The sequence below is a fragment of the Lepisosteus platostomus genome, chromosome 6 (genome assembly GCF_059453375.1).
Source record: "Lepisosteus platostomus isolate fLepPlt1 chromosome 6, fLepPlt1.hap1, whole genome shotgun sequence".
Taxonomy (NCBI): domain Eukaryota; kingdom Metazoa; phylum Chordata; class Actinopteri; order Semionotiformes; family Lepisosteidae; genus Lepisosteus; species Lepisosteus platostomus.
In genome coordinates this window covers 66,662,371-66,686,400 of record NC_142616.1, presented here as the reverse complement: position 1 = coordinate 66,686,400, position 24,030 = coordinate 66,662,371, and the positions used below count along the sequence as shown (strand labels likewise).

The window sequence follows — 24,030 nt, the reverse complement described above, 5'->3', positions numbered from 1 at the left end:
CCCTTCTGGTCTGCAACTTCTCCCCTCTCTCCCCTTCTGGTCCACACTTCTCCACCTCTCTGCTCTGTGTCCCCAATTGGTCCCACACTTCTTCCCCTCTCTCCCCTGAAACCCCCTCTGGTCCCCCTCCTCCCCCGGCCCTGCCCCCTGCCCCCTGCCCCGCCCCGCCCCTCACCACTGGTGCTCTGGTCCCCCTCCCTCCCCTGGCTCCGCCCCTGGCCCCGCCCCTGGCCCCACCCCTCACCACTGGTGCTCTGGTCCCCCTCCCTCCCCTGGCTCCGCCCCTGGCCCCACCCCTCACCACTGGTGCTCTGGTCCCCCTCCCTCCCCTGGCTCCGCCCCTGGCCCCACCCCTCACCACTGGTGCTCAAGTCCCCCTCCCTCCCCCTGCCCCGCCCCTCACCGCTGGTGCTCTGGTCCCCCTCCCTCCCCCTGACCCCCGGCCCCGCCCCTCACCGCTGGTGCTCTGGTCCACACACTGCAGCACAGGGTTGCCGTGGCGGATGTCCTGCCGCCGGTAGCGCCGCTTGCCGTGGGGGGTGTAGCGGGTGCAGGAGGTGCCGTCCCAGGCGCAGTAGGGGTCCCGCGCCAGGCAGCACTCGGCGCAGGCCTGGCCGTAGGTCTCGCAGCGGTGCAGCCGCACCTGTGCCACGCCCCGCGGGGATCCCACGTACAGGGTTTGCTGGGGGAGCAGACGGACGGGGGTCGGCATCAGTGCGTGTGGGCCGCTCCCACGTCCCGTGTCCGGAACAAGGCCGTTCCCCAGGAGCTGGGATGAGCACGGAGTTCTAACGCGCCGCGAGCTGGCGAATAACCTTGCTTCAGGTACAGAGGAGCTACATGGGTTTCCCGACCAGTCAGCGGGTCGGTATTCCCATTAGCACTGGGGGTACGGGTGTGGGCACTGTGGCTTCCGACCGCACGGAACAAAATGGCAACGGCGTCTGGGAATGCTGGGAACGTTTTTCGAGATCTTGTCATTTTTGCACCGTATGAATTGTGTAACGCGCCAGCAAGGCCTCATTTACAACGCTGTGCGCCGTTGTGGTCCGCCAGGTGAGAGAAAACACCTTTGGAGAGCATGCTGGGGCTTAAGGGAAATGGCCTACACTGACAGGTGAATTTTTAGTCTTGGAAAGAAAAAGACTTTGGCAGACCTGATTCAAGTATCCAAAATCACAAACGGCACCAGCTCAGTCAACCCACTGGACTTTTTCAGAACCAACAGGGAAGCATGAACCAGAGGCCACAAGGGGGAAACTAACAGGGAAGTGCATTCAAAACGGAGAACGAGAGGTAGCTCTTTACACAAAGGGTGGCGGGAGTGTGGAGCAAACTACCCGGCCAAGATATTGAAGCCGACAGCCTGGCTCCTCTGCACAAACAGCTGGATGAGATCTTGGGAGCAAACAGCTAATTTTCACAGACGTATCAGATGGGCAGAATGGCCTCCTCTTGTTTGGAACTGTTCTTATATAAAACATTTTTCAGCAGATACAGCACAGCTGGGGATCAGTGGCGTTCTTGGAAATGTAAGCTATCTGTCCGCATACAGCACATATATATCCTGAGTATTTATCTGTTCTATTGAATATATATACACTGCAAGAGGATCCAGGCCTTTTATCGCTATATAGGAACATCTGCTGTGTTTATGTAATGCATATACATCACTTGAGAGAAAGGAAGTATAGGTTATATTAAGGTACTAATATATACACATAGGCCCAAGAAATCTTTTGCTTGTATTTGTGCCTGTTCCCCATAATTTACTGAGCCTTCACGTCACATACCCGCTTCACAGAGATCTCCAGGGACGTGATGGGCGTCGGCACCTTGAATCAGAGCAAAGCAGAAAGAAGACAGTGAAGTCGTTGTGATCCTCTTTGTTCAGGTTCAGCTCTGCAGACCACACAGACAGAGGGAGAGCCTGGCCGAGATGCAAGCACACACACACAAGCACACGCATACATACAGTATGTACACGTACTGTACATGCACACATGCACACTCGTGTGTGTGCGTGTGTGCACACACACACACAAGCACATTAATCCTTGCATGCACACAGACGCACGCCAGACATCAAGAGTAAATCAACAGGAGAATGACGGCACAAAGTCTGCTCTCGCAGTGATCCCAAACACTTCATACTGTCGGAAAGCACCTACTTTTTGTGACACTGCACTGGACAGATTAGGAGGAAAACATTTTAGGGAGCACGTTGTGACAGCGCACATTTGCAAGAGGGGTGTATATATCATTATAGCAACAGAGGCGAAAGCATTTAAAAAAAACTTTAAACAGAAGTACCCAGCTTCCCCAGCAAGGTTTCCAGGGAAGAGGGAAACACTGTAACTCTAAAGTCACAGTTTCAATCGGACAAGAGCATGTCGTCCAGGCAGGTGTGCGGAGGAGAGAGAAACTTACCTTGAAGACCTGCAGCTCCTCCAGAGTCACCTCTTCGGTGTCCAGGGAGTTCCCACTGCGCAGGGCAATCACCTTGAGCACCGTGCCCACGTCTAAGAGACAACGAGGGGGGGGGGCAGCAATAAGATAACTGTCTGCCAGCCTGGCCAGTTCACCCATCAGCCTGTCCAGACACTTAAAAAGGAAGAAGGTTTCCGTGATGGGCACCAGGCTGGCACTACAAGAGCACTACCGCGCTGCTTATCTCCCACTGCAGTGCTCACTCTGTGCGCCAGTGTCCCGGGCTTCCATTTTATAGGCAATGCAAAGCCACATGCTGTATGCCGCTAAATACTGTAGGTGTTCTTGAATCTTTGTCTTGCAGTGTAGTCTTCAGTGAGTAACTGAATCCACAGCAACAAGTAAAGATGAATGCAAAGAGGAAACACAGATCTCCCCACTGCTGAGCAAAGGAGCAGGTATATATGAACCGGCGACATCGGAAAACAGTGCAACAGCCTGGAATGAACTTTGCTCTTCTGCAGCCAATGCACAGCGACACAGCGACACAGCGACACGCGCGGACCAACTGGCCTGTTTACTCATTCACTTGCACCTCCCTTGGCCCCCGAGGAAGAAGTCTGGGCCGAGGGGCCAGGGAGCACAGCGCGAGAGTCGGTTCCCGAGCCGCGGGCAAGCGCCGGGGCCCCTCTCACCGGTGCCGATGAACATGACGTCGTACTGGCCGTCCTCGGCCTCCACGCGGTCCACCACGATCTGCCGCAGCCGGTAGCCCAGGTGGGCCTTGACGAGCAGGGGCTGGCGCAGCACGGGCAGCACCGCCTGGGCCATGAGCGGGTGGCCGCGGGCGAACTGCAGCACGGCGTCCGGGAAGTCCTTGGTGCTGCCAAACTGCTTGCCCGGCTGGTTGGTGATCTTGCTCGGGCACTGGGCGGAGAGAGGGAGAGAGAGAGAGAGAGAGGTGAACGCCCGCTCAGGGGGAGGGAGGCCAGGAACACGTTCACGCCCCGTAAAAAATGACAAAACGCAGATTCACATGATAAAAAAAATTAAACTAGTACACGTTTTCAATCGGAATTAATGTAGTAACATTTCAGTAATATAGCAATAACAGTACAGTAACATTTTACTGCCAGTTCTAATTACTGCTGTATTAATAATTCCTTACACTTCTATAGCGCTTTCCTGGACCCCCCACTCAAAGCGCTGTACAGGTCATGGGGATCCCCTCCACCCCCACCAGTGTGCACCCCCACCTGGATGAGGCGCCAGTCCGCCCCCACACACCAGCTCTCAGTGGGGAGGAGAGCAGAGTGATGAAGCCAGTTCAGAGAGGGGGGCTAGTAAGAGGCCAAGATCGGTAAAGACCAGGGGGAATTGGAGGTCAGCGCTCTGAGGGCGTCCTCTCGGCACGTGCGATTCGCAGGCGTCGAGCCCCGAGCCACCACCGCCACTACCGCGCACTCACCGAGCCGGGGCGGGGGTAGGGGACACGGCCCTCGTAGGTGCCCCACTGGTAATCCGGCCCCTCCTTGTGGGCGAAGGGCCCGTTAAAGGCCTCCCTGATGTCGGCCATGCGGTACAGGCACACGGCGAAGCCCTGAAACACGTTGCTGGGAGGAGGAGGAGGAGGAGGGACAGGGCGGTGGGTGGAAGGGTGAAGAAGATTGAGTGAGAAACGGGATGGGGGTGGGAAGAAAAAGATTAGAGTTCAGGTTGATTGTCATGACCATTTCTGCCGTCATCTGACTTTGCTATAGCTCCGGGGACTGTACTGGGTGCTGTACAGCAGTATCCTGTGATGTCATAGTGTGATGTCATAGTGCAGTCTGGTGTGATGATGTCACAGTGCAGTCCGGTGTGTCTCAGTGTACTGTACAGCGGATCCAGTGCTGTGTGATGATGTCACAGTGCAGTCTGGTGTGATGATGTCACAGTGCAGTCCGGTGTGTCTCAGTGTACTGTACAGCGGATCCAGTGCTGTGTGATGATGTCACAGTGCAGTCTGGTGTGATGATGTCACAGTGCAGTCCGGTGTGTCTCAGTGTACTGTACAGCGGATGCAGTGCTGTGTGATGATGTCACAGTGCAGTCCGGTGTGTCTCAGTGTACTCTACAGCGAATGCAGTGCTGTGTGATGATGTCACAGTGCAGTCTGGTGTGATGGTGTCACAGTGCAGGTTGGTAATGGTTCAGTAGAGTGTGTGCAGTGCTATGTGATGACGTCACAGTGTACTGAAGAGTGGGTACAGTCTGGTGCAGTCTCAGTGTACTGTAGAGTGGGTTCTTTTGCAGAGGTCGATGTATTGAAGAAGTCGAGCCCAGTCTCACCTGATTGTGCTGAAGATGGCATAAACATCAGGGTTCTTCTCATCCTTGGTCCTCAGCAAAAACACATCCTCTGTAAAACACACACAGGGAAACGGTGCTATGTCAGTTCCGGCGTGCTGCCTGCAGGGGGCGCTGTGCTGGCTCGGTGTGCTGCGGGTGGGATGTGTGCGCGCGGGGGCTCTCACCCAGCTGGTCGAAGTGGGTGTCGATGCCGTGCGGTCCGGGCACTGAGCACACCAGCCGGGCCTTGATGAAGGTGCTCCACTTGTTCACCAGCACGCGCTGGCCCCCCGCGTCGTTCTGCACTCCAGAGAGAGAGAGACAGCAGTTACAGTGAGAGGCACAACGGGGGGACGGCAGCTGACCCCACACTGACCTCCCGGACGGCCCACAGAGAAACCAGCTGCTGGGTCACAGGAGGACAGACTGAAAGCACTCCATTTCAGTCACACGGAGAAAACATGTTTACTGTACGTGTGACACTGCACACGCAAGAGTGCAGACATTCGTTTGCGGAAGTTTGCACCACTGGATCTTGAGGACTGGTTGTGAGTCTTCCCAGGGCTGTCCCCCCAAGCTCTTGTCCGGTCTTGGGGCCAGCGCTGTGAGCAGAGACACTGCCTTCAGGTAACAAAGCAGTTCTTATGGAGTTCAAGACCCGGCTGGCCCCCGTAGACGAAACGGCGTTTTTCTACACTGCGTCTACCACGTGTAGACGCAAGGCTTGTGCGTTTGAAATGCTTGAAGAAAAACAGAGCATGCACTAGAAGGAAACAGAGGCGCAAAATGATCTTGTTTCCATGGGGAAATACTTCCCAAAGCTCTTGAACTCCAGTAAAAAGTCTAGTGTAAGTGGTGATGTCCCTCTAACTCTGTCTTGATCAAGCGCTGCGTGAATCAGGTGCTGCACATGAGATGGTGCAGTCTTGAGCCACCCAGCTTGTTTCCTTTCTTACCCTGTGGGGGGCGCCTACAAGATACAAGCAGTCAGCCAATCGGAGCAAGCGCACAAGACACTGCTCCTGTTCGTTTGCTGAGCTTGTGCCCAAGTGATATGAACAGAAGAAGCCATTCAGTCCCTCAGAGCTTGGCATTCTCTGGCAGCAGATGAATGCATCACAGCACAGAGCTTGATCTTTCAGAAGACGCCAGCCCCTCCTGCCCTCCAGACTGTGGCTTGTGTTTAATACCATTATTCAGGGGCAGGACCACAGATCACTCCCCCCCAGCTTTAAATAACCTTCATTGAGCTACACTGGACTGAATTGAATGGCTATTTAAATCAGGGATGTTCAGACACCTTAAATAACCCCTTCCTTAAGACTGGGGAGACTTGAAAGCTATTGAACGATTTTAATGGACGCAGCACAGGCTAACCAGTCTCCTGCGCAAGTGTTCACAATTAAACAGCCCCCTGTCTCTGGGGATTGATGATGTGATGCCCATTTTGTCACCCTGTTGGACTGGCCTGAAGGGACCTCAAACACCCGCTTGGCCACCCCCTTGGGAACTGGGGCCTTACAGCTACGATTTAGGGGCAGGGGGTTTCCCGGGCGCCCTCACCGCGCAGACGCGCCCCACGCGGCTGTAGATGGCCCCCGCGCCGCCCCCGGACTCCATGGCCCTCTCGGTGAAGAAGAAGTAGACCTTGTCGTTGTCACGGTCGTCGTTGTCGGGGATGAGGTGAGCCGCCACGAACTTAGGGTCTGAGAGAGGCGAGAGACAGACAGGGGACAGATCTCTGAACAATGTTCCTTAACACGAACAGTGCTTCTTCAGCGTCGCCTATTAACCTGTCTGCCTCCGACGGGTGAGTGCTATCCGTCACTGGCACATTTCGGCATGCATGCATTTGTACCACGTTGCATTGCTCTGCAGTGTGCACTTTGCATACACACAGTACAGGTGTTGAAGCAGAGTGACTCTTTATGCGCTCGGTATGTACATGTGTACATACCGTACATGTGTCCTGGCCAAACTTCCCATTGGCCCTTACCAATCATGGCCTCTTAATAATCCCCCTCTATGAATTGGCTACAGTACTCTGCTCTCCTCCCCACTGAGAACTGGTGTGTGGTGAGCGTTCTGGTGCACTATGGCTGCCGTCGCATCATCCAGGTGGGGCTGCACACTGGTGGGGGTGGAGGGGATCCCCATTACCTGTAAAGCTATTTGAGTGGAGTGTCCAGAAAAGCGCTTTAGAAGTGTAAGCAATTATTATTAATTATTATTATGTGTATGTGCGGTCTATCACACCAGACTGCGCCCACATGCACACTGCTATGCCTCTCAAGCACAGGCACAGTACAGCTGGATTATTGCATTTCAGGACAGCAGGGACAATGCTGTAGAGATGTGGCGAAAGCTCAGTAACCATCCCAGCATTCCATCCCCCTTTCAGTACAATGGCCAAAAACGGCATCCGCACAGTCCCTGAAGTGAGGTTTGTAAGGACCGCCGCGAGGGTATCTGTGTGCACGCGGGGCTGGGGCGCCGCACGCTGGCCGCCGTACCGCGCAGGAGGCGCTGGTCCGTCTCGGTCCTCATGGTGGAGCGGCCGCCCAGGCTGCGGAGGATGACGGCGTCGTGGCCCAGGAAGTCAGCGGTCAGGCCCGTGTAGAGCTCACCGCCTGCGGGGGGGGGGGAGAGAGAGCAAGTAAGAATGTCTGCAGACAGGACGGGTCCATTCCGACTGTCTAGCCTCTTTGACCGCTATCACAGAACTGATCCGAGCATCTGGGCGGAGCGGTGGCTCTGTGGCTCAGGATCTGCGTCTGTGACTGGAAGGTTGCCGGTTCAAATCCCGCGGCCGGCAGAGGAATCCTACTCCGTTGGGCCCCTGAGCAAGGCCCTTACCCCCAGCTGCTCCAGGGGCGCCGTACAATGGCCGACCCTGTGCTCTGACCACAAGCTTCTCTCCCTGTCTGTGTCTCCTTGGAGAAAAGCTGGGGTATGTGAAAAGATGAATTCCTAATGCAAGAAATTGTATAGGGCTAATAAAGAAACATTATTATTATTATTATTTCTCCCAGCCGGTTCTTGAAAGAAGCCGGGATACAGTCACATGGCGGGGCAAGCTTGTTCCACACTCCCACAACCCTTTGGGTAAAGGAGTGCCTCCGGCCCTGATTGGAGGAGCTCGCCCAGTCGTGTTTTTGAAAGAAGCTTCAACAACGGGGCTGTGCAGCCTGTTCCATGCTCCCGCCACCCTGCGAGGTAAGACGCCCCTCCTGTTTTCGGTTTTAGATGCTTCTCCCTGTGGTTTCCACTCATGCCATCTGGCTCGTGTTTCAGCCTTCACGCTGAAGAGTCCTGGGAGACCCAGAGAGCAAGTTAGGGAGTTCAGCAGCCAGAGAAAGGGGAGTAAGAGGAGGTACTGTAACAGCACCTTAATGGAGAAAGGCAGGAAGCGAGAGAAAGATAGACCGAATCGGAAGGAAAGGAACAGCTCTTTCTGCAGAGCTGATGATAAGCAATGAAGAACTCCGGCAGGCGATTTCACTGCCAGGTCACAGCGGAAAGCAGAAATGCCCAAAGCGATGACCGGATCGGAGCGGACCGGGTCGGGGACTGGAGCCGAGAAGCACTTCCCCGCAGAGCCAGGAGACCTCCTTGTGAAGGAAAAGGTGCCCGAGGGCCCCCGGTCAGAGACAGTCCCCAGGCAGAGGGGCTACACTGGCCCGGGCTGCAGCCCGGAGCACAGCCGGTTCTCGTCCACACAGGGCCCAGTTAAGGAGAGGGAGTGGCACAGAAAGCACCGAGGACCTCATCAGTCTTCACCAGCCCCGTGGCTCTTTTCCAAAACAGGAGACCCGGGCGGACAGTTTCCCGAGCAGCACTCCTGCGGGGAAGATGAGAACGGAGGTGGGGCTTTCGACTTTCGGATTCGTCGGGGAGAGAGCGTTATTAATCTTGGAATGACAAGATCGCTTTTTCTTCGTAGGCGACTCCCGCCGAGATGATATCAGCTGAGCTGTAATTCATCACTGCGGAGGAGGAGGAGGAGGAGGAGGGGAGCGAAGCCTGGCCTGGCAGGTGGGGGAGGTGAGAGGGGCAATTCACACTTTTCTCCCATCCTCTTCTGCTCCCTCTCTCTTTCTAAGTTCTTGTAGTTTTCCTGTGCTTGGAGCGCTCCGTGGGTCATGTGATTTTGTCTTCTGCAGGCAGGGTGGGACCCGCCCCTTGTGGGCTCGGAGGACTCGGTCCAAACGCGCAGTTCAGCTCATCTTGGCTGCGTCACGGCGTCTCTGTGCCAGGACTGAAGCCCAGGGCCTCCTGGGATTCCCAGAGCTGCCCTGAACGTTACACTGGAATAAGGGAGGACAGGGGAGAGACACTACACTGGAAACCGATTCACTGGAGATCAGCTTAGCATCTAGATCAAAGTTTTTAATCAAACTGCTTGCACTTCCCGGAAACAGTGTCCTTCCTGAAGCTCCCTAACCAAATGGAAATCTCTTTTTAACAACAAAAAACAAGATCTTGGCTGTCACTGTGCACTAATACTAAATTTTTCAGATGCATTTCTGACATAGAGTCTCTGTAAGTGCGCAGGAGACAAAGAAGAGCAGAATTTGCTGTAATTTGCAGTAAGCAGCTGCACCTGAAGAGCTGTGAGAAATTTGATTTGGACCAATTAAGTCAATTACAAGTTGAGTTTTGCTCATTAAGAGTAGATTTGGAATGATCACCTGCGGACACACCTGCCCTCTGGGAAGTTGCTTGCTTCAGGAATCATTCCTAAATTAGCATCTTTCTTTCATAATGTGAAAATAAAACCCAGTTTTGGTGTGAAGAGTATCTACAAGCTGCACAGTTATTGGGAGCACTGGGACATACCAATGAAGGTGCTGGCGAAGGGGTGGCTGGGATCATGAGGGCACTTCCCCCGCCCATTCTCCACGTTGGTCGGATCCATCGAGAAGACATGCTGCATGGGGAATAGGGAGGGGGGTGGGACAGGGATGAAACAGACAGAAGAAATCTTTAACACCCAAGGCGCTGGGTTCACAGGAGTCTCAGATCTAAGACACACTTGGCTTCAAGTTGCCACCTTGCAGGGCGTCCTCTGACTTGACCTCTTTACTCAACGCCCGCAGGTCCTGCCTCACATCAGCTGGCCACCATGCTGCAGCTCTTGTTCCACGCTCCTCCCACTCTTTGTGTGAAGACGTGACCTCCTGATATCAGAGTTAAATGCACTTCCACATAGTTTCCTCTTGCACTCTGTTCATGGAATTCTCCTTCACTGTGTAAGCCCCTGTTCAGCATTTCAAAAATTCATCAAACTGTTACTCTCGTACAGCTTGCACCAGACAAGAGGCACTATCAAAAGGCGTTATTTTTTTCTTCCAAGACCATCAGAAGGTCAGGGGCGTGAGGCGCTCAGTCAAACTGTTGTGCCCAGTTGGCAGTTTGTCCGCAATATGTTGCCTTGTTTCAACCCGTCAAATAAACTTTCCAAGGAAAAAAGCACATGTCACATTTTCAGCGAGACTCTGATCCTCCCCTCCCCGATAACGCTAAGCATAAATAAACGCGGATCACAGGCCTATTGTAACTGAAGTCCCTGAGAAAATGTCGAGGCCTGTGTAGAGCTTCTGTGCATTGTTCCAGCCCGTCCAGAGCTGAGTGACCTTCTCACGAACTCGCCTGCTCTGGGTGTTTGGGCCCGTTGTGCACAATCTTACATTGTGGCTCTCTGGTCAATGGGCTGCAAACTGAAAGAAGTTAGAGACTTCCCCAAGAGCCTCGCAGTTCCCGTCCCCCACACTGCGCACGGAGCAAAGCCGCACGGAGACGTTGTCTTTTAGGGTGTCGCACCTCCATCATAGGGGGACCCCAAAACATACTGCAGCACCCCAGAAGGAAACAGGCTTCGCGATGCACCTTTGCTTTCATTATACGACTGCTTAACAAGAGCACTGAAACCCCCCTGCAGCTCCACTGCGAGAGCTGCTACAGAACGAGCCCCCTACTCCAACCAGGAGCGGAGCCACAGAGCTGCAGGGGTTGCAGAGTCTTCTGGTCTTTGTTCAGTCTCAGCTCTCGTTTCCATGACTGGAACTGCAGGGCCCTGTTGTATGCTAATGCCTTGCAGTCAACATGACTGCGACAAAACACGGAGCATGAGACAGAGTGGGCACAAACACGGCAGCCTTGCGCACCGAGGAGGTCTGAACTGAAACGCAGCCTGTCCAAGGCCGATACCTGCTGCAAAGCTGGAGAAGTCACTGCCTTTGCACGCACACTCTTTGAAATGCGAGATTTTCTGCATATTTTGCTCTTAAATGGCAGTGATTCCCAAAGCAATTTCGACGAACTCGATGAGCTAACTTAAAAACGGGAGTCCCGGTAAGAAATAAAAGGAATGGCGTTTGCAGTCCCTGCTGTGGAATGAATATCGGTGCCCTCGCTTTCATCTCCCGCTGGCTCCGGCTCTCTCCTGCCTCCTCGTTCGCCCTGAGTTGACCCTCTCACCCCCCCCCACTGCCCCCCTGCCCGGCGCGTCTCTGTCCCAAGCAGACCCCCCGCAGTCAGCCCCCTCCTCGCCTGCTGTATGAGTGTGAGCAGATCGGGGGGGCGGGGGGCGGTACTCCGTATTATCGGGGTGCGATATGGCTTCCACACCCTCAGGATTCTGCCCCATCGAACAAAGCGGCCAGCTCCCAGCAGGCCGGGTCGGCCAGCGCACACGCGCTGACCAGTCCAGCCCGCCGCTCCGACCGCCGCTGACCGGCGGCGTGAGCTGGCGTGGGAAAGGTATCCCCTCGACCGCCCCCAGCCTCCCGCGATCCCGCGCTCGGCTGACCGCTAAAACCAAGAGCCGCACGGAGCCCGGCCTCCAGCGCCAAATGGTTTCCACCTCCCTCTCGCTCTTGTTATCATAACACACGTCAAGCCAGCCTCCCCGGGTCGTCTTCAGAGAGAGGACAACCCGGATGTTTCCGTTCTGTAGTCCAAGTTTATTTTCCTTTGCTGAAGCAGCTGTGCTGTTTGAAGGCAGATTTAAACAGACGTGACTCGAGCGACACAGAGGGCAGAGATGCCTCCCATCCCTCTCAGTAAGGGGGGGGGTCTGCAATTTCACAGCAGCGTGGACAGGCACACTGGACTGCATGGCCGTAGCTGGAAGACAGGGGGCCCCTGACTCACTAGAGCGTCTCCTCTGCTGCCTCTGTAGAAGGCGTGAGTGGTCATGAGCTTAGAAGAGGCATCGCTGACAAATAAATACAGTTCAACAGCTTATTTCGGTAGCAGACGTCTGCATCTGGAGCTTCACATTGTGCTTCGGAAGTGAGCCTTGTCCCAGCTCCTGCGTCCTTGAAATGGAGCACTGGGGAGTGATGTGATTTCACTGGGTGGACAAAGGGGATCTACTGTATGTCGGCACCAGCGCAGGGTGATTCTCCTCCCCCAAGATGAAAACAAGGCATATGAAATGGTTGTGCCAGAGCTTGCATATGGGGCAAATGGTCCCCTAGCTCGGTGTGGCCTCTCTTTTTGGTGCCCATGATGGCCTTGCCTTTACTCTTCTCTCTGGCGGACAATGGAAACAGTGGCGCCCTCTTGTGGACGGGTTATTCATGGTACTGGGGCTGTGTGGCCCAGGGACTAGGGGGCAGCCTAGACAGCTGTAAGAAACTGGGGTCTGGTCTTGCAACCAGTTTATCTGGGCTTTTTAAAGCCACTAATCATGTGGTTTACAAACCCACTTCCTTTTTTATTGCGGGCAACTACAGCCTGTGGAATTTGAGGGGGAAACTTTCATCAGGGTAAAAAACTCCCACCACACAGGCATGGCACTGATTCCAGGCTGGCGTGTGGTGCCTTTGGTCTGCCCTTGGCGCACAGCACTGGGCAGGGCCTGGCATCGCCCCACTGTCCGGTTCCCACAAGACTCCAGCACGCAGAGCAGGAAGATCCCAGCAGCCTCACCGAGAGTCAGGAGAGGAGGCCTGGAGGAGCCCCTGGACAGCTGAGCCAGATGGATAGCAGGATGATAATCCGGACCTCCCCCCACACTGACTCATTAGGAGCCCGCCTCTGGGGTCTGACCGCAGGCTGACGGTGCCCGCCCCTGCCTGGGTGAGGGAGGGGGTGGCCCCATTAACCAGCCCGTGACACTGGTCTAAATGGGCTCTTTCTCTCCCTCCGACAAGCAGTGAGAATTCACGCTGGGAAGGACACGACCCGCCTGCCAGCCACACGTTTATTGTACGTTTTATTGGACACTCCAAGTGCGATTAATTTCCTCTCCCGGCGTGAGCCAGATATCTCGTTATTCCTGCCCGCGTCAGGGATATTGATGGCCTGTCAGTCTTTAACGTGACATACGAGGGGCGCACAGATGTTTATCAACAGTAGCTCCTTGGTTTCAGCTTAGTGGGAGATACTCTGAGCCCTGTGAAACACTACTGAGAGGAAAAAGGGCCGCAGTAAAACTTACAGTGCTCCACGCAGACTGCTAAAATGACCGATTACTGTCCTGCTCGTTCATGAGACAGAACTATTCTGGAAACCATGCGATACTTAGACTTTTAACTGTTATAAAACACAGTCGCATTTTTTTACTGTGAGGTTGCTGTGTGTATAAATTAAACGTGTTAAACGTGTGTGCAGTAATATTGTAGAAAACATTCAGTCAAACAAAGCGATGCTACTGTAGTACTCTGAAATGCCCATGACATGAGGAAGAAATGTTCATTAGTAATAAATACAGTAAGTATCTGTTCATTGAACCATCCACATGGAGAGAACACACAAACTCCACACAAATAGTACCCTAGAAATATCAAGTGCATTGAGAAGGTGGATTACGCAGTGGAATTAGCCTTAAAGATCTTTGATAGAGAAGCAGAATTAAGATCTAGCTAAGCATTGAAAAGGGCTGCCTGCAGTGAGCCCCGCAGTGCAGAAGGGGGCGCTGGCTCTCACCTCTCCCCGGTGACCCACGTAGACGAAGGCGCACATTGGCTGGAACGCGCCGGTGCCGCAGGCCAGGAGGTGGGTGCGGTTGTAGGGGTGCAGCACCCGGACGTAGTTGGCGCACTCGCTCTGGAAGAGACCAGCGAGAGGGAGATGTCTGGGTAACACGTTCCCTGCTGCCATGTTATGACTTTACGCAAAGGGTGGTGGGGGTGTGGAACTCGTTGAAGCCAATAATCCTCCAGTCAGGACAGGAGGCGTTTCTTTGCACAAAGGGAGGTGGTAGTGTGGATCAAGCCACCCAGCATTGTTGTTGAAGCTTATGCCCTGGTGTATTTCAAGAAGTGGCTGGGGGAGATCCTGGGATTAATTAACTACTCACTGCCAGACAGGCTAGACTGTGACCTTTCTCACTTCTAACACCATCAGTTAAAACTGCTCTAATAAGGCAGCCAAGGAGCAATGAGATTAAACACCAAGAGCTATTGCAAGTACAGGTCCTCAGCCTTCAGCCGGTACCTGCGGCGTAAAGTGAGCTGGAGAGTTCAGGACTGTCCCTTGAGTTGGGTGAAAAGCTATTACAGGTCTACCCCAGCGCCCCCTCCCCTCCAGGTCAGGACTCGGGGACCCAGCTGGGTGAGCTGGAGTAATCAGGCTTCAGTACTTCAAGTGCTTCCTGCTCAGGGTTACAGTGTCAGCAACTGAGCCTGCAGCTCTCTTCCGATGGATTAAAAGTTAATCCGTGGTGTTCCACGCTGCTGCCCAGGAAAAAAAATCCATGCAGGTTTAATGCAATGACTTTCCAAGCCCCAGCCAGGATGCTAGGTGCCGGCAGCGCCAGTCCTCAAATCCCCCTCCCCCAGGTCCTGTACAACCCCTCTCCACGACGGTAGAAATAACTGCTCTATTTGACAATTCTTTGACAACAACAATAACATGACTTCTGCGTGCACTTTCTGACTTCAGAAAGGGGCTCCTAAAACATCCACGTTACCAAGAGGAGCCGAGGAAAGTGATTCGAAAACAAAGTCAAATAAAACCAAATGAAAATCTGATGTTTTCCAGGGGTTGTTTTCCCAGGGCCAGACGGAGACGGGGGAGCATGCCAAGAAGCAGGCGGAGAACAGGAAAACAGGGGCAGGAGCCCTTCCTGTGTGTAGCGTAGGAGAGCGAAGGCCTGGCCGGCCCAGCGGAAACCTGCCTGCCCTGAGTTTTGTTCCCCGAGGTCAGGAGGTCAGACTCATCTAGGGGGTCAAGCAGGAGATGGGTTCGCCCAGCTGCACAGGGGCTACAGTTGCTGAGAGAGGTTATTTCCTGAAAGGCGTGTGGGGGACACAGAGGGAGATTAATGTCCACCAGGTCCGCCTACCACAGCTCCGACAGGTGGCTCCAACGAGACAGCCTCTCTTTCTCTGCGCCTGCTTCAATGGGCAAGGCCTGAGGCCCCCCAGACCCAACAATCCGACTCTCCCGGGGACAGGCAGTGTCCAGCTGGGCTCGGAGAAGAGGAGGAGGAGAGCTTCTGCGCCCTCTTCTCCGTCAGAACCAGGCCCAGGTCCCAGTCGGACCGGAAGCTGCTGGAGCTGGTGGGGCATGCGCTGCGGTCCCCCTGTCATCCCAGCCTCGGCTGGGGGCCGCGCAGCTGGGAGGGCTGGGATTTCAGGGCTGCTGGCGGGCGGCCCTGTGCAGAGCCCCGCAACAGTAAAACACCAGCATCTGTGTCAGGCCCTGCGCCATTTAGTAGGGAGCAGCAACTTGACCGTACCTGCTCTCCTGCGTGCATGGTACTGAGCTTTTTTTTATTTTAAAAGTCAGGGCTGTTGTTTGGAATACGGTGAGGTTAGGTGCCACACCTTACACCTCACGCACAACACTAACAACACAGGAATAATACTTAAATAAGTGCATACACTGACAGGAATATGCCTCTGTTAGGAAGACCAGGTTGCTTTACCCTCTACTAGACTATGTATCAAACCAGGAGTTTATAATGTACTTGGAGGCTGGTCAGGGCACAATACCATGAGACTGGCATGGATGTGATCCGGTTCCCTGGACTGTTCTGCGAGGAGCTGGGGTGTGTCCGCTCGCTCCCTGTCAGCCCGTTGAGGGGTGAAACTTTAACATCATTTCCCTAATCTCTTTAAAAGAAAAGAAAACTGCCTGAATCCTGTCTGATGCCTTCTGGATTACAGGCAGCGGTACAGGAAAAACACCAGTGTTTGTCTTCTGTCAAAGCTGACAAGGGTTTAAAAAAAAGGGGGCAGGCACATGAATTAGCGCACACACTGCGCTTTGTGTGCACGCTGGGCTGCTGGAAATAACACTTCCCCAGCCTGTGGTATCAATGGCAGCTTTGTGCATGAGCCCTGCACATCGCACTGGGCAGGACGCCACTGCAGTAAGTTCTCTGATGTGGCATGCAGACCCATACAGGCTTCTCCTATGTCTCACCTAAATAAGGAAGGATTTTCCTCCCTCCTTGGGGGCAATTCTGAGTTTCCGGGGCCTGACAGGGCACTTGTTCCACTGCCCTCCTGTTACCCAACCCCCTCCCTGAGCCGCCCGCTGTAAAGGCAATACCGCAGCGAGGGCTGGGGCCAGGGGGGTTAATTAAACCTGAAGGAGAGGGTTGCGACCCCGCGGGATAACGATCTTAAGGCAAACACATCGGAGGTCGTGGCCCGGGCTGAAAGCAGGATTAGGCACACTCATTAGCCAGCCGTTACCCCTCGTTAGGAATCCAATTAAGCACGGGCTCTGAGGGGAGGGTCTGAGCCAGCAGAAAGCGCAGGCGAGCTGAAATCTAAAGTTTGGGAAAGGCTGGGATGTTTTTTTACCGTCCCTCAAAATGAAGCATTATTCAGAAAAAAAAAACAAGCAAGATAATTTTTTAAGTATTTTGGGGGACAGTAGAAAAATGTGCTCTCCCCATATTTTCTGCATGCAACACCCCACCACCGAGACACGGATATGGGAAATTAGGAGGGAATATCTGGAGTTAGGAAAAGTGGAGAAAAACAAACTGAAGATGAGAGCGAGCTTTCTTTAAGAGTCCTCTTGCAGCTATAACTCTCCTCTGCTTTGCCGATTTTCCATTGCACATCCACTCCCATTCACAGCTTGCTCTACAGGACCAGACTCCAGGGATCTCCGTTCTGCGCTCGTACGATACACCGGCAGAACGACGCCACCGCGTCGCCTTGTCTCTTCTTCTTTCTCAAGTAGAGAGATTGGCTTCTTGCAGCCCCCTGATCTCGTCATCATCCCCGGGGGGGTCTGCCGTCACGGGGGCAGCGGTCGAGCCCAGCAGAAAAGACGGCCCTGCTCTGGAAGGGGTCTCCCGGAACGTCGGGTGACGTCTCCGACAGGCCCCACCACGGGGGGCGGAGGCTGCAGGCGAGACTGTCTTCGGGGGGACGGCCCACGACGGGTCCAGACTGTCGTGAACCAACCGGTTAAGCACCGGTGCTTAAGCCAACCGGTCCTCCGTGACCTCCGACCTCCCCAGGGTGACGTTTGTTTTGCCCGTCAGGGCAGTGAAGCGTGGCAAGGCCCTGGTCCAGCAAGGCTAAGGAATGTGCCGAGCCAAGGCAGGTGAAATTAACTAACGGGCGGGCCCAACCGTGCCTGCTGGGAAAGAGGGGTAATTGCTAGTTTGTCCGGTCCTGTCAGGACAGTGATAATAAAAGCTGCAGATATACAAGGCGACACCTCTGTCCATAATCACAAGACCCCCCCTTTGTACTTGCAGAAACCTCGGAGCCTGTCCCAGAAATATGGAGTGCACAAATATAATCCAACAACAGTGGAGCTGAATAAAAGGTCTATAAATTATCTGTTAAAACAATCCGTGTTTACTGCAGATAATACAGTGACTGCTTCTGACTGCAGCTAAAAGACAAAGTCTATACAGTAACTGCTTCTGACTGCAGCTAAAAGACAGAAAGTCTAACTCCAGACGTGATGCAAGCCTGTTTCAAGCAAGTTTGGAATTAAAGCACAAATCATTGAGCTTTCCACAGGCTTTTTTGGTCCCACAGAAGAGAGAAAAATGACTCTTGAAACCAGCAAAGACACAAAAGAGGCCCACGATGGGAAAAAGATTTCCAAACCAGCGGACGTCTATTCTAACTCGACGAAGGAGCGCAGCACATTTTCGAGTAAGAGCGTAAGAAGGTTACAAATGAGAGGAGGTCATCCGGCCCATCGTGCCATTTTAGTAGTTAGTAGTTAATTGATGCCAGGATCTCATCCAGCCAAATTCTTAAAAGAACCCAGGATACTGTCGCATAGCTAAATAAGCTTGTTCCACTCTCCCACAACCCTTTGCGTAAAGGGGCGCCTCCGGTCCTGACTGGAGGTTCTTAACCAGCCATTTCTCGGAAGAAGCCAGGGTATCGGCCTCAACCACTACGCGCTCCACCACCCAAAACATCAGGGCCCAGGATTTCTCTGCAGCACCGGAACAGTCAGAAACGTCAGATCGACGGGGGTGTTCCGAGATCTCCCTGCAGTCTCAGCCCCTCCTCCGCATTAGCCATCTGCTAAAGCCCCCGGTCTTGTGCTCTAACACTGAGGGCACGGCCACTGGACACAGGTGCAGCGCCTGGGCTGCAGCACAGAACTCCGCCCCTCTGCTCACAGTTTCTCATGTGTTACGCCACAGCTGTCTGAAGCAGCCAACGTTTTCCAGGAAGACAGCAGAAAACATTTGCCTCTGGGTTGAAGACTTGCAGATGTGGCCTTCTGCACAACGGAGGCCCTAATACAGCCGTTACGCTATCCAGATCAATACACGCACGGCCCCGCGCCTTCGAGTAGCAAACCACCCTGTCACGCCCACAGCCAGCCCTGCTGCTCTCGCGCGCTTAATAAGGCTATCGGATTTCAGAACATAAATAGAATCATGCCCGCTGTTGCGGCGATAATGAGCGTGCCAATTCCGGGCTCAAAGCAATTGCTTTTTTTCAGCATTTTTTTTTTCTCCAAACCCGTGTTAGGTAACCCACAGTGCCTCTTTGTTTGTCGAGGCTGAGGATCTTGCAGAATGTTCCACAGATATTGATTGCACGCACATGTGAACCAGACCGCTCCGACACAGCCTAATAGTGCAGGAGGGGATCTTAAATCTCAGCACATTTAACCCGCTCGTTATTTAAAGGGGATCGGAGAGCAGGAGCAGTCAGGGGAGGCCTGGCAGAATTTCCCTATATATTGTATTACAAGTGCAGAGAATTTAAGACCCGTCTCGCCAGGTATAGAGACTCCTGCCTCCCCTGTGGAAAACGCCTGCGTGTTTATCTCTGTGTGCATCATCTCGTACAGCTCGGCCATGGAGAGAATCAGAACTCCGCTGGGGACTGTCCCTCACCTGAAACGTCAAAAGTTCCCATTAGGGCTGGCCGTGGCTTGGGTCTGAGAGAGGGACTTTAAAAGTCAGTGCCCCTCAAGCAAGACACATGAACTCTCTGCGCTCGTGAAAGGAACAAGAGAGAAATATCTTAAATGAGAACAGATGGCTCACAGTCCCACTCCAGCCCCCTGGCTGTGCTTTGTAACTGCAGTAGCAGAGCCAACTTCGTCCCCCCTGAGCTCAGCCACTATCCATCACACAGGCCCAGCGCAGTCACACCTGGGCACAGGTGTTAACCATGTGATACCGATAACTTCTGAAGCTCACTGCCGATTTGATTAGGATGCCTTTTTCTAAACCTCTCCTCAAGTGAGGGTGGAGGTAAAATTCTTCTTTTCCCCCATGTCTGAGCTGTCCGAGTCTCGGCCCGTATTGGATCTGCCTGCAGAGCACACAGCGGGGGAACCCAACCCAGTGATTCACAAGACCTGCTCCTCGGGCCACCTGTGGGACTTTTCAGAGACCAGAGACCAGAGAGCTGCATCACCCAAATGAGCCCCTGCTACCCTGGACACTCTCCCTAAACTCACAGCACAAATCAGGGATAAGTGTCCTACTTGCATGTGAATGAGTGCGTTGCTGTACGTGTGTCTGCTGCAGGTCTGGGCCTCCTGAGCCCCGACTCACCTGCGGATCCTTGCCCATCTGCTCACAGTCCTCCCTGTTTCCTGGAAGTGGGGGCCAGTGGATCTGCGGAGAGACGGGGGGGGGGGTGACACAGGCTCAGGGGTGAGGCCCTCAGAAAATTAGACAAATCATGCGGACCTGGCTGCAAGCAGCCCCCCAAGACGGGTGTGTTTTTGACAGATCAACAACACAGCTGGGAATTATTTTCCTAGATAGCCAAGAGTGGTGCTCGGGTGAAGATTTAGCACCGGTGCTTAAGGAAGGAAATAAGCCCGTGTTCAGTCTTAAATCCGAGCAACAGATTTTAGCACTGAAGTTTCTGGCTGCGGCTGGAGCCCAGGAGGGAAACTACCGCAGCAGTGTCTGGAGAATGTAAATGAGTCTGGGAGGAAAAGAGCACCGGCCCTGATAAGGAGATGCCTGACAGCTCAATGGGAAACCTCCCCAAAAACAATACCGATAGGAGGGATAAGCCGAGCTGTGTCTGCAAATGGGATCAAGGGAATTCTCCAGACATAAGCTCCCTGATGTTCCCAAAACTCCCACCTCCCAATCCCAGACATTTCAGTGGGATCCAGCAGACTCACTACTGCTAAAGAAAGAAAACTAAAAAGCCAACAGGTAGCGTACTCTATTGCACTCGAGGTTCAGACACAACAGTGGTCCGTTATGTGTTGTAGGTGCCGTTTATTCAGAAAGAATGGTGGTCAAAATTCCTATACAGCTGTGATGCTAGTGTAACAAACTACCAGCGTATATTCTGTACTGTAACTTGATATGCTGTAGGAACAGTGGTCTGTATAGAGGTATATATCTAGTGGTTTAGATATATACTTTATTTTATGGTCATAATTCATGATCCATAAAATATTGCAATCGTAGTTGAGTAGAGATAGTGGTCTCAAGTATCATTCAATATGTGTGGTATTACACATATTATGCCACATTGCAGTTGTAATCAATATGATTCATTTTTTATAATTCCATAGAGACAGTTGTTTGAACTGTAACTCAGTTATGATGGTGGTCTATATTCTGTATTACATCTATGATTCCATGGAGACAATGGTCTGCACTGCAACTCAGTTAGGATAGTGGTCTATATACTGTATTACAGTGGTAATGCATGGAGACAGTGGTCTGTAGTGTAACTCAGGATAGTGGTCTGTGTACTGTATTACAGTTGTAATACGTGAAGACACTTGTCTGTATTGTAACTCAGTAACGACAGTGGTCTGTGTACTGTATTACAGTTGTAATGCGTGAAGACACTTGTCTGTACTGTAACTCAGTAAGGACAGTGGTCTGTGTACTGTATTACAGTTGTAATGCGTGAAGACACTTGTCTGTACTGTAACAGTAGTCTGTCTGGTAGATAAAAGGCACTGTGATCCAGCTGGTCCCCCCCGCCATACAGTAAGACGGTACCTCTTTAGCATCCAGGTTGGCAGGGTCCAGGCTGAGGGAGTACAGGATGTCTCGTCCACCCAGGAAGAGCCGGTCATGGTACTCGTCCAGGAAAACGGTGCTCAGGCTGAGGGAGCCGCGGTTACCGCTGAACACCGAGGACCGGTTGGAGGCCAGGAGATCTGCAGCACACAGAGGGGACGAGGGAGAGAGGGAGAGAGGGAGTGAGGCGATTCACCTCTCCGGCACTCACTCTCACAGGCTGACCCCGCAGGAAATCAGGCTCTCAGAAGGCTGAGATGGAGGACAGAGTCGTAAAAACACATGGATATCAAGAAGAAAACTCTGGAAAGTCACCTTCTGTTGAATCATAACCAGTGGTGCGTTGGTTTAAAAGGAAGTATCCTACCAGCACGTCCTCCGTGTCAAGAGGGTGTTTTTGAAGGCCACAATGACAATTTCGGATTTCATACAGCTTATTTTCTCAGCTGATCCACTCTGAAGCTCTCCACCGACACACACCAACCCCTTCTGAATCGGATGCACCTCGCAGCAGGAAGGTTTTGTCACACACGAGGGGCTGTTCCGGGGAGTGTGTGGAGCCATGCTGGGGTCATTCCCTCTCTGTGCTCCTGACCCGGGCCCGGGCGGGTTCTCTGTGGGCCTGCAAGTCGGACAAACGGGCTCCTTTCTAAATCGCCGGGAGTCGGCGTTTACTCAGCTCTCTCTCTGAAACATGGGGATTAACACACCCAGCAACAGTGGTCTCTGCTTCCCGGGGGATCAGATAACTGATCCTGGTCCCTGCGGGCCTCTGTGGGGCCCCCAGGAGCAGGTTCAGGTTGAAAGAGAAGTGCCTTGCACCAGTGTCTGCCCTCGCCCTGGCTCACCTTCAAATACAGCGAAAAAAACTGGAAACATACAGGCTAAATCAAATAAAAACAGACATCCAAATCTGGTGACTAGAGGCCTGATTTGTTCAAACGGGACGCTCTGTCAAAAAGCAATGCGTGGGACCCTCTCCCCCGCCTGCTCATCGTCCTGTCTCGGTATGATAGACTCTCGACACGCTGGGGACGGAGGCAGCTGGTCAGGGCCGAACAGCGCACACTGTGAGCGAAGGACCAGGCTGTGCTCCCTGGGAGACACAGGGTAGGGTTACAGCCAGCCCCCAGCCTCCCGCCACCCAGGCACGCCCGGGGATCGGCATGCCACCCGCTGTCCGTCAGAATCAGGAGGAGGAACAGCAGCTCCATTCCGCAACACCTGTCCCGACAGCTAAGCTGAGGAATTCCTGGGCGCGCCTGGCCTGGCCACACCGGCAGCTGCTGCCTAAGAGCTTAACCCAAGCCCCATTCACTGCTGTTCTGTACCCCTGGCGCTAGGAAAGACAAGAACCCCTCACACTGAGGCGCCTGGCAGCCATCGCACAGCGCAAGAACGTTCCACTCGAGCACGGCCGGAATGAGCCACAGCTCTAGGCAGTCACAGACGGTTTGGCCTCTCCCCATACAGGGCCGCAGTACACGACAGGGTTAAAAGAGAATGTTTGCACCAAAGCTTCCTCCCATTTATGGGCCGGGCCAGTACCAGACACTCCTGGGCCTTGGGCTTGCAGGTCAGGCCTCTGCTTTACAGCCCCCGCAAAAAACACTCTGCTCTCCAATCCGGATGCGAATGGAAATCCTACAGGACGCGAGAAGCAGAGTTCACAGAGAGTCCTTCAATCAGCCAGCGGGATTCGTCCAGGACTCTTCATGAGTCCGGTGAATGGTGCCCTGCAGGAGACCCGCGGGGATCGCGCAGGTCTCTTTGCCCCGAGGGCCGCCGGGATGTGTTTTTGAGTCTGTGCCCGGGGCGAGCGAGAGCAAGATTCGGGTCTCTGCGTCTGTGTGGGCTCTGGGATCACGCTGCAGTTTCCCATCACCCTGTTTGATGTGTGGCCAGGAGAGATTGCTGTGGTTTTGTGCTGCGCAGACAGGAACTGTGGAGCAGCCAGGCTCCTTTCTTGAGAAAGTAAAGAAACCGAGAGGCTGGAGTTCAAGGTGGAACCAAACACTGGGAGCCAAGAACTTTCAAATACCGTCTCTGGTCTCTGGAGAAGAGCACGCTGTTCAACAGTTTTATGACTTGTGAGCTTAAAGGCACTCCCATGAACTGTTCATTCACTTCTTGCTAGATAAAGTGAAGGATTGTTTAACTCACTACTTCCCTGCAAGAAGAATTGAGGCTGGGGGTAGTATATGCGTGTAACAGTCACACAGCACATTCCGCGTCCGTACAGTCCTCTTGTGTGTCCTGTCCAAGATCCGCTAGTCTACAAGGCCTGGAAAAAAATCCCAGTGGAAGAAGCGGACAGAAAGCACATGACACGATGGACAAGAAGATGAAAGCACATCAAACCAATCAAGGCAAATCTACAGCCAGCTGCCGTGTTAACACGAGCAGCTCAATACTCAAGCAGTGGCCTAGTTTTCCGAAAAGACTGAGCTACCTGACACTGGATATCCCAGGTATTTCAGCACTGAGCTCCCTGCTGGTTTGGTGCCCCAGTTCAAAGCAGACGCACTAAAGAGCTCAGTCAGTATCGCTCAGGCAGGGTGCTGACAGACAGTGACAGCCTGTCAATGTGGCGGCTGTGTTTCTGTCAGAGGGTGGTTACATCTGCAGGGAGGGCGCGCAGACAGATACGCTCCCAGCCTATCTGGGCAGTCTGCCTCCCCCCGGAGTCTCAGGGGACCCCCTGTCACTGAGCACACTGTTGATCTGTCTCCCCAAAAACTCCCCGGGGGTATCCGACCGCGAGGGGCTCTCGCTGTCTGTGCCCACCAGCGGAGTCTTTTGGTTTGGGGCCTGGGTTAGGGTTACAACTCAGGAGGTGCTCCGGAATG

The 24,030-nt window shown here is 53.6% G+C and overlaps 1 protein-coding gene across 1 annotated transcript in view; it reads right to left on the bottom strand.

Moving 5' to 3' along the window:
* Positions 1–24,030, bottom strand: part of sema3g (semaphorin 3G) — a 39,687-nt gene that overhangs the window by 3,862 nt on the left and 11,795 nt on the right. Inside the window, exons 2-14 of the mRNA XM_088637060.1 lie at positions 21,161–21,321; positions 19,733–19,795; positions 13,699–13,818; positions 9,601–9,691; positions 7,275–7,391; positions 6,325–6,467; positions 4,947–5,061; positions 4,762–4,831; positions 3,899–4,043; positions 3,126–3,357; positions 2,431–2,522; positions 1,794–1,835; positions 457–682 (exon numbers count right to left, since the gene is read on the bottom strand). Of these exons, the coding sequence (XP_088493186.1) occupies positions 457–682; positions 1,794–1,835; positions 2,431–2,522; positions 3,126–3,357; positions 3,899–4,043; positions 4,762–4,831; positions 4,947–5,061; positions 6,325–6,467; positions 7,275–7,391; positions 9,601–9,691; positions 13,699–13,818; positions 19,733–19,795; positions 21,161–21,321 (1,617 nt within the window). The remainder of the gene's footprint in view (positions 1–456; positions 683–1,793; positions 1,836–2,430; positions 2,523–3,125; positions 3,358–3,898; positions 4,044–4,761; positions 4,832–4,946; positions 5,062–6,324; positions 6,468–7,274; positions 7,392–9,600; positions 9,692–13,698; positions 13,819–19,732; positions 19,796–21,160; positions 21,322–24,030) is intronic.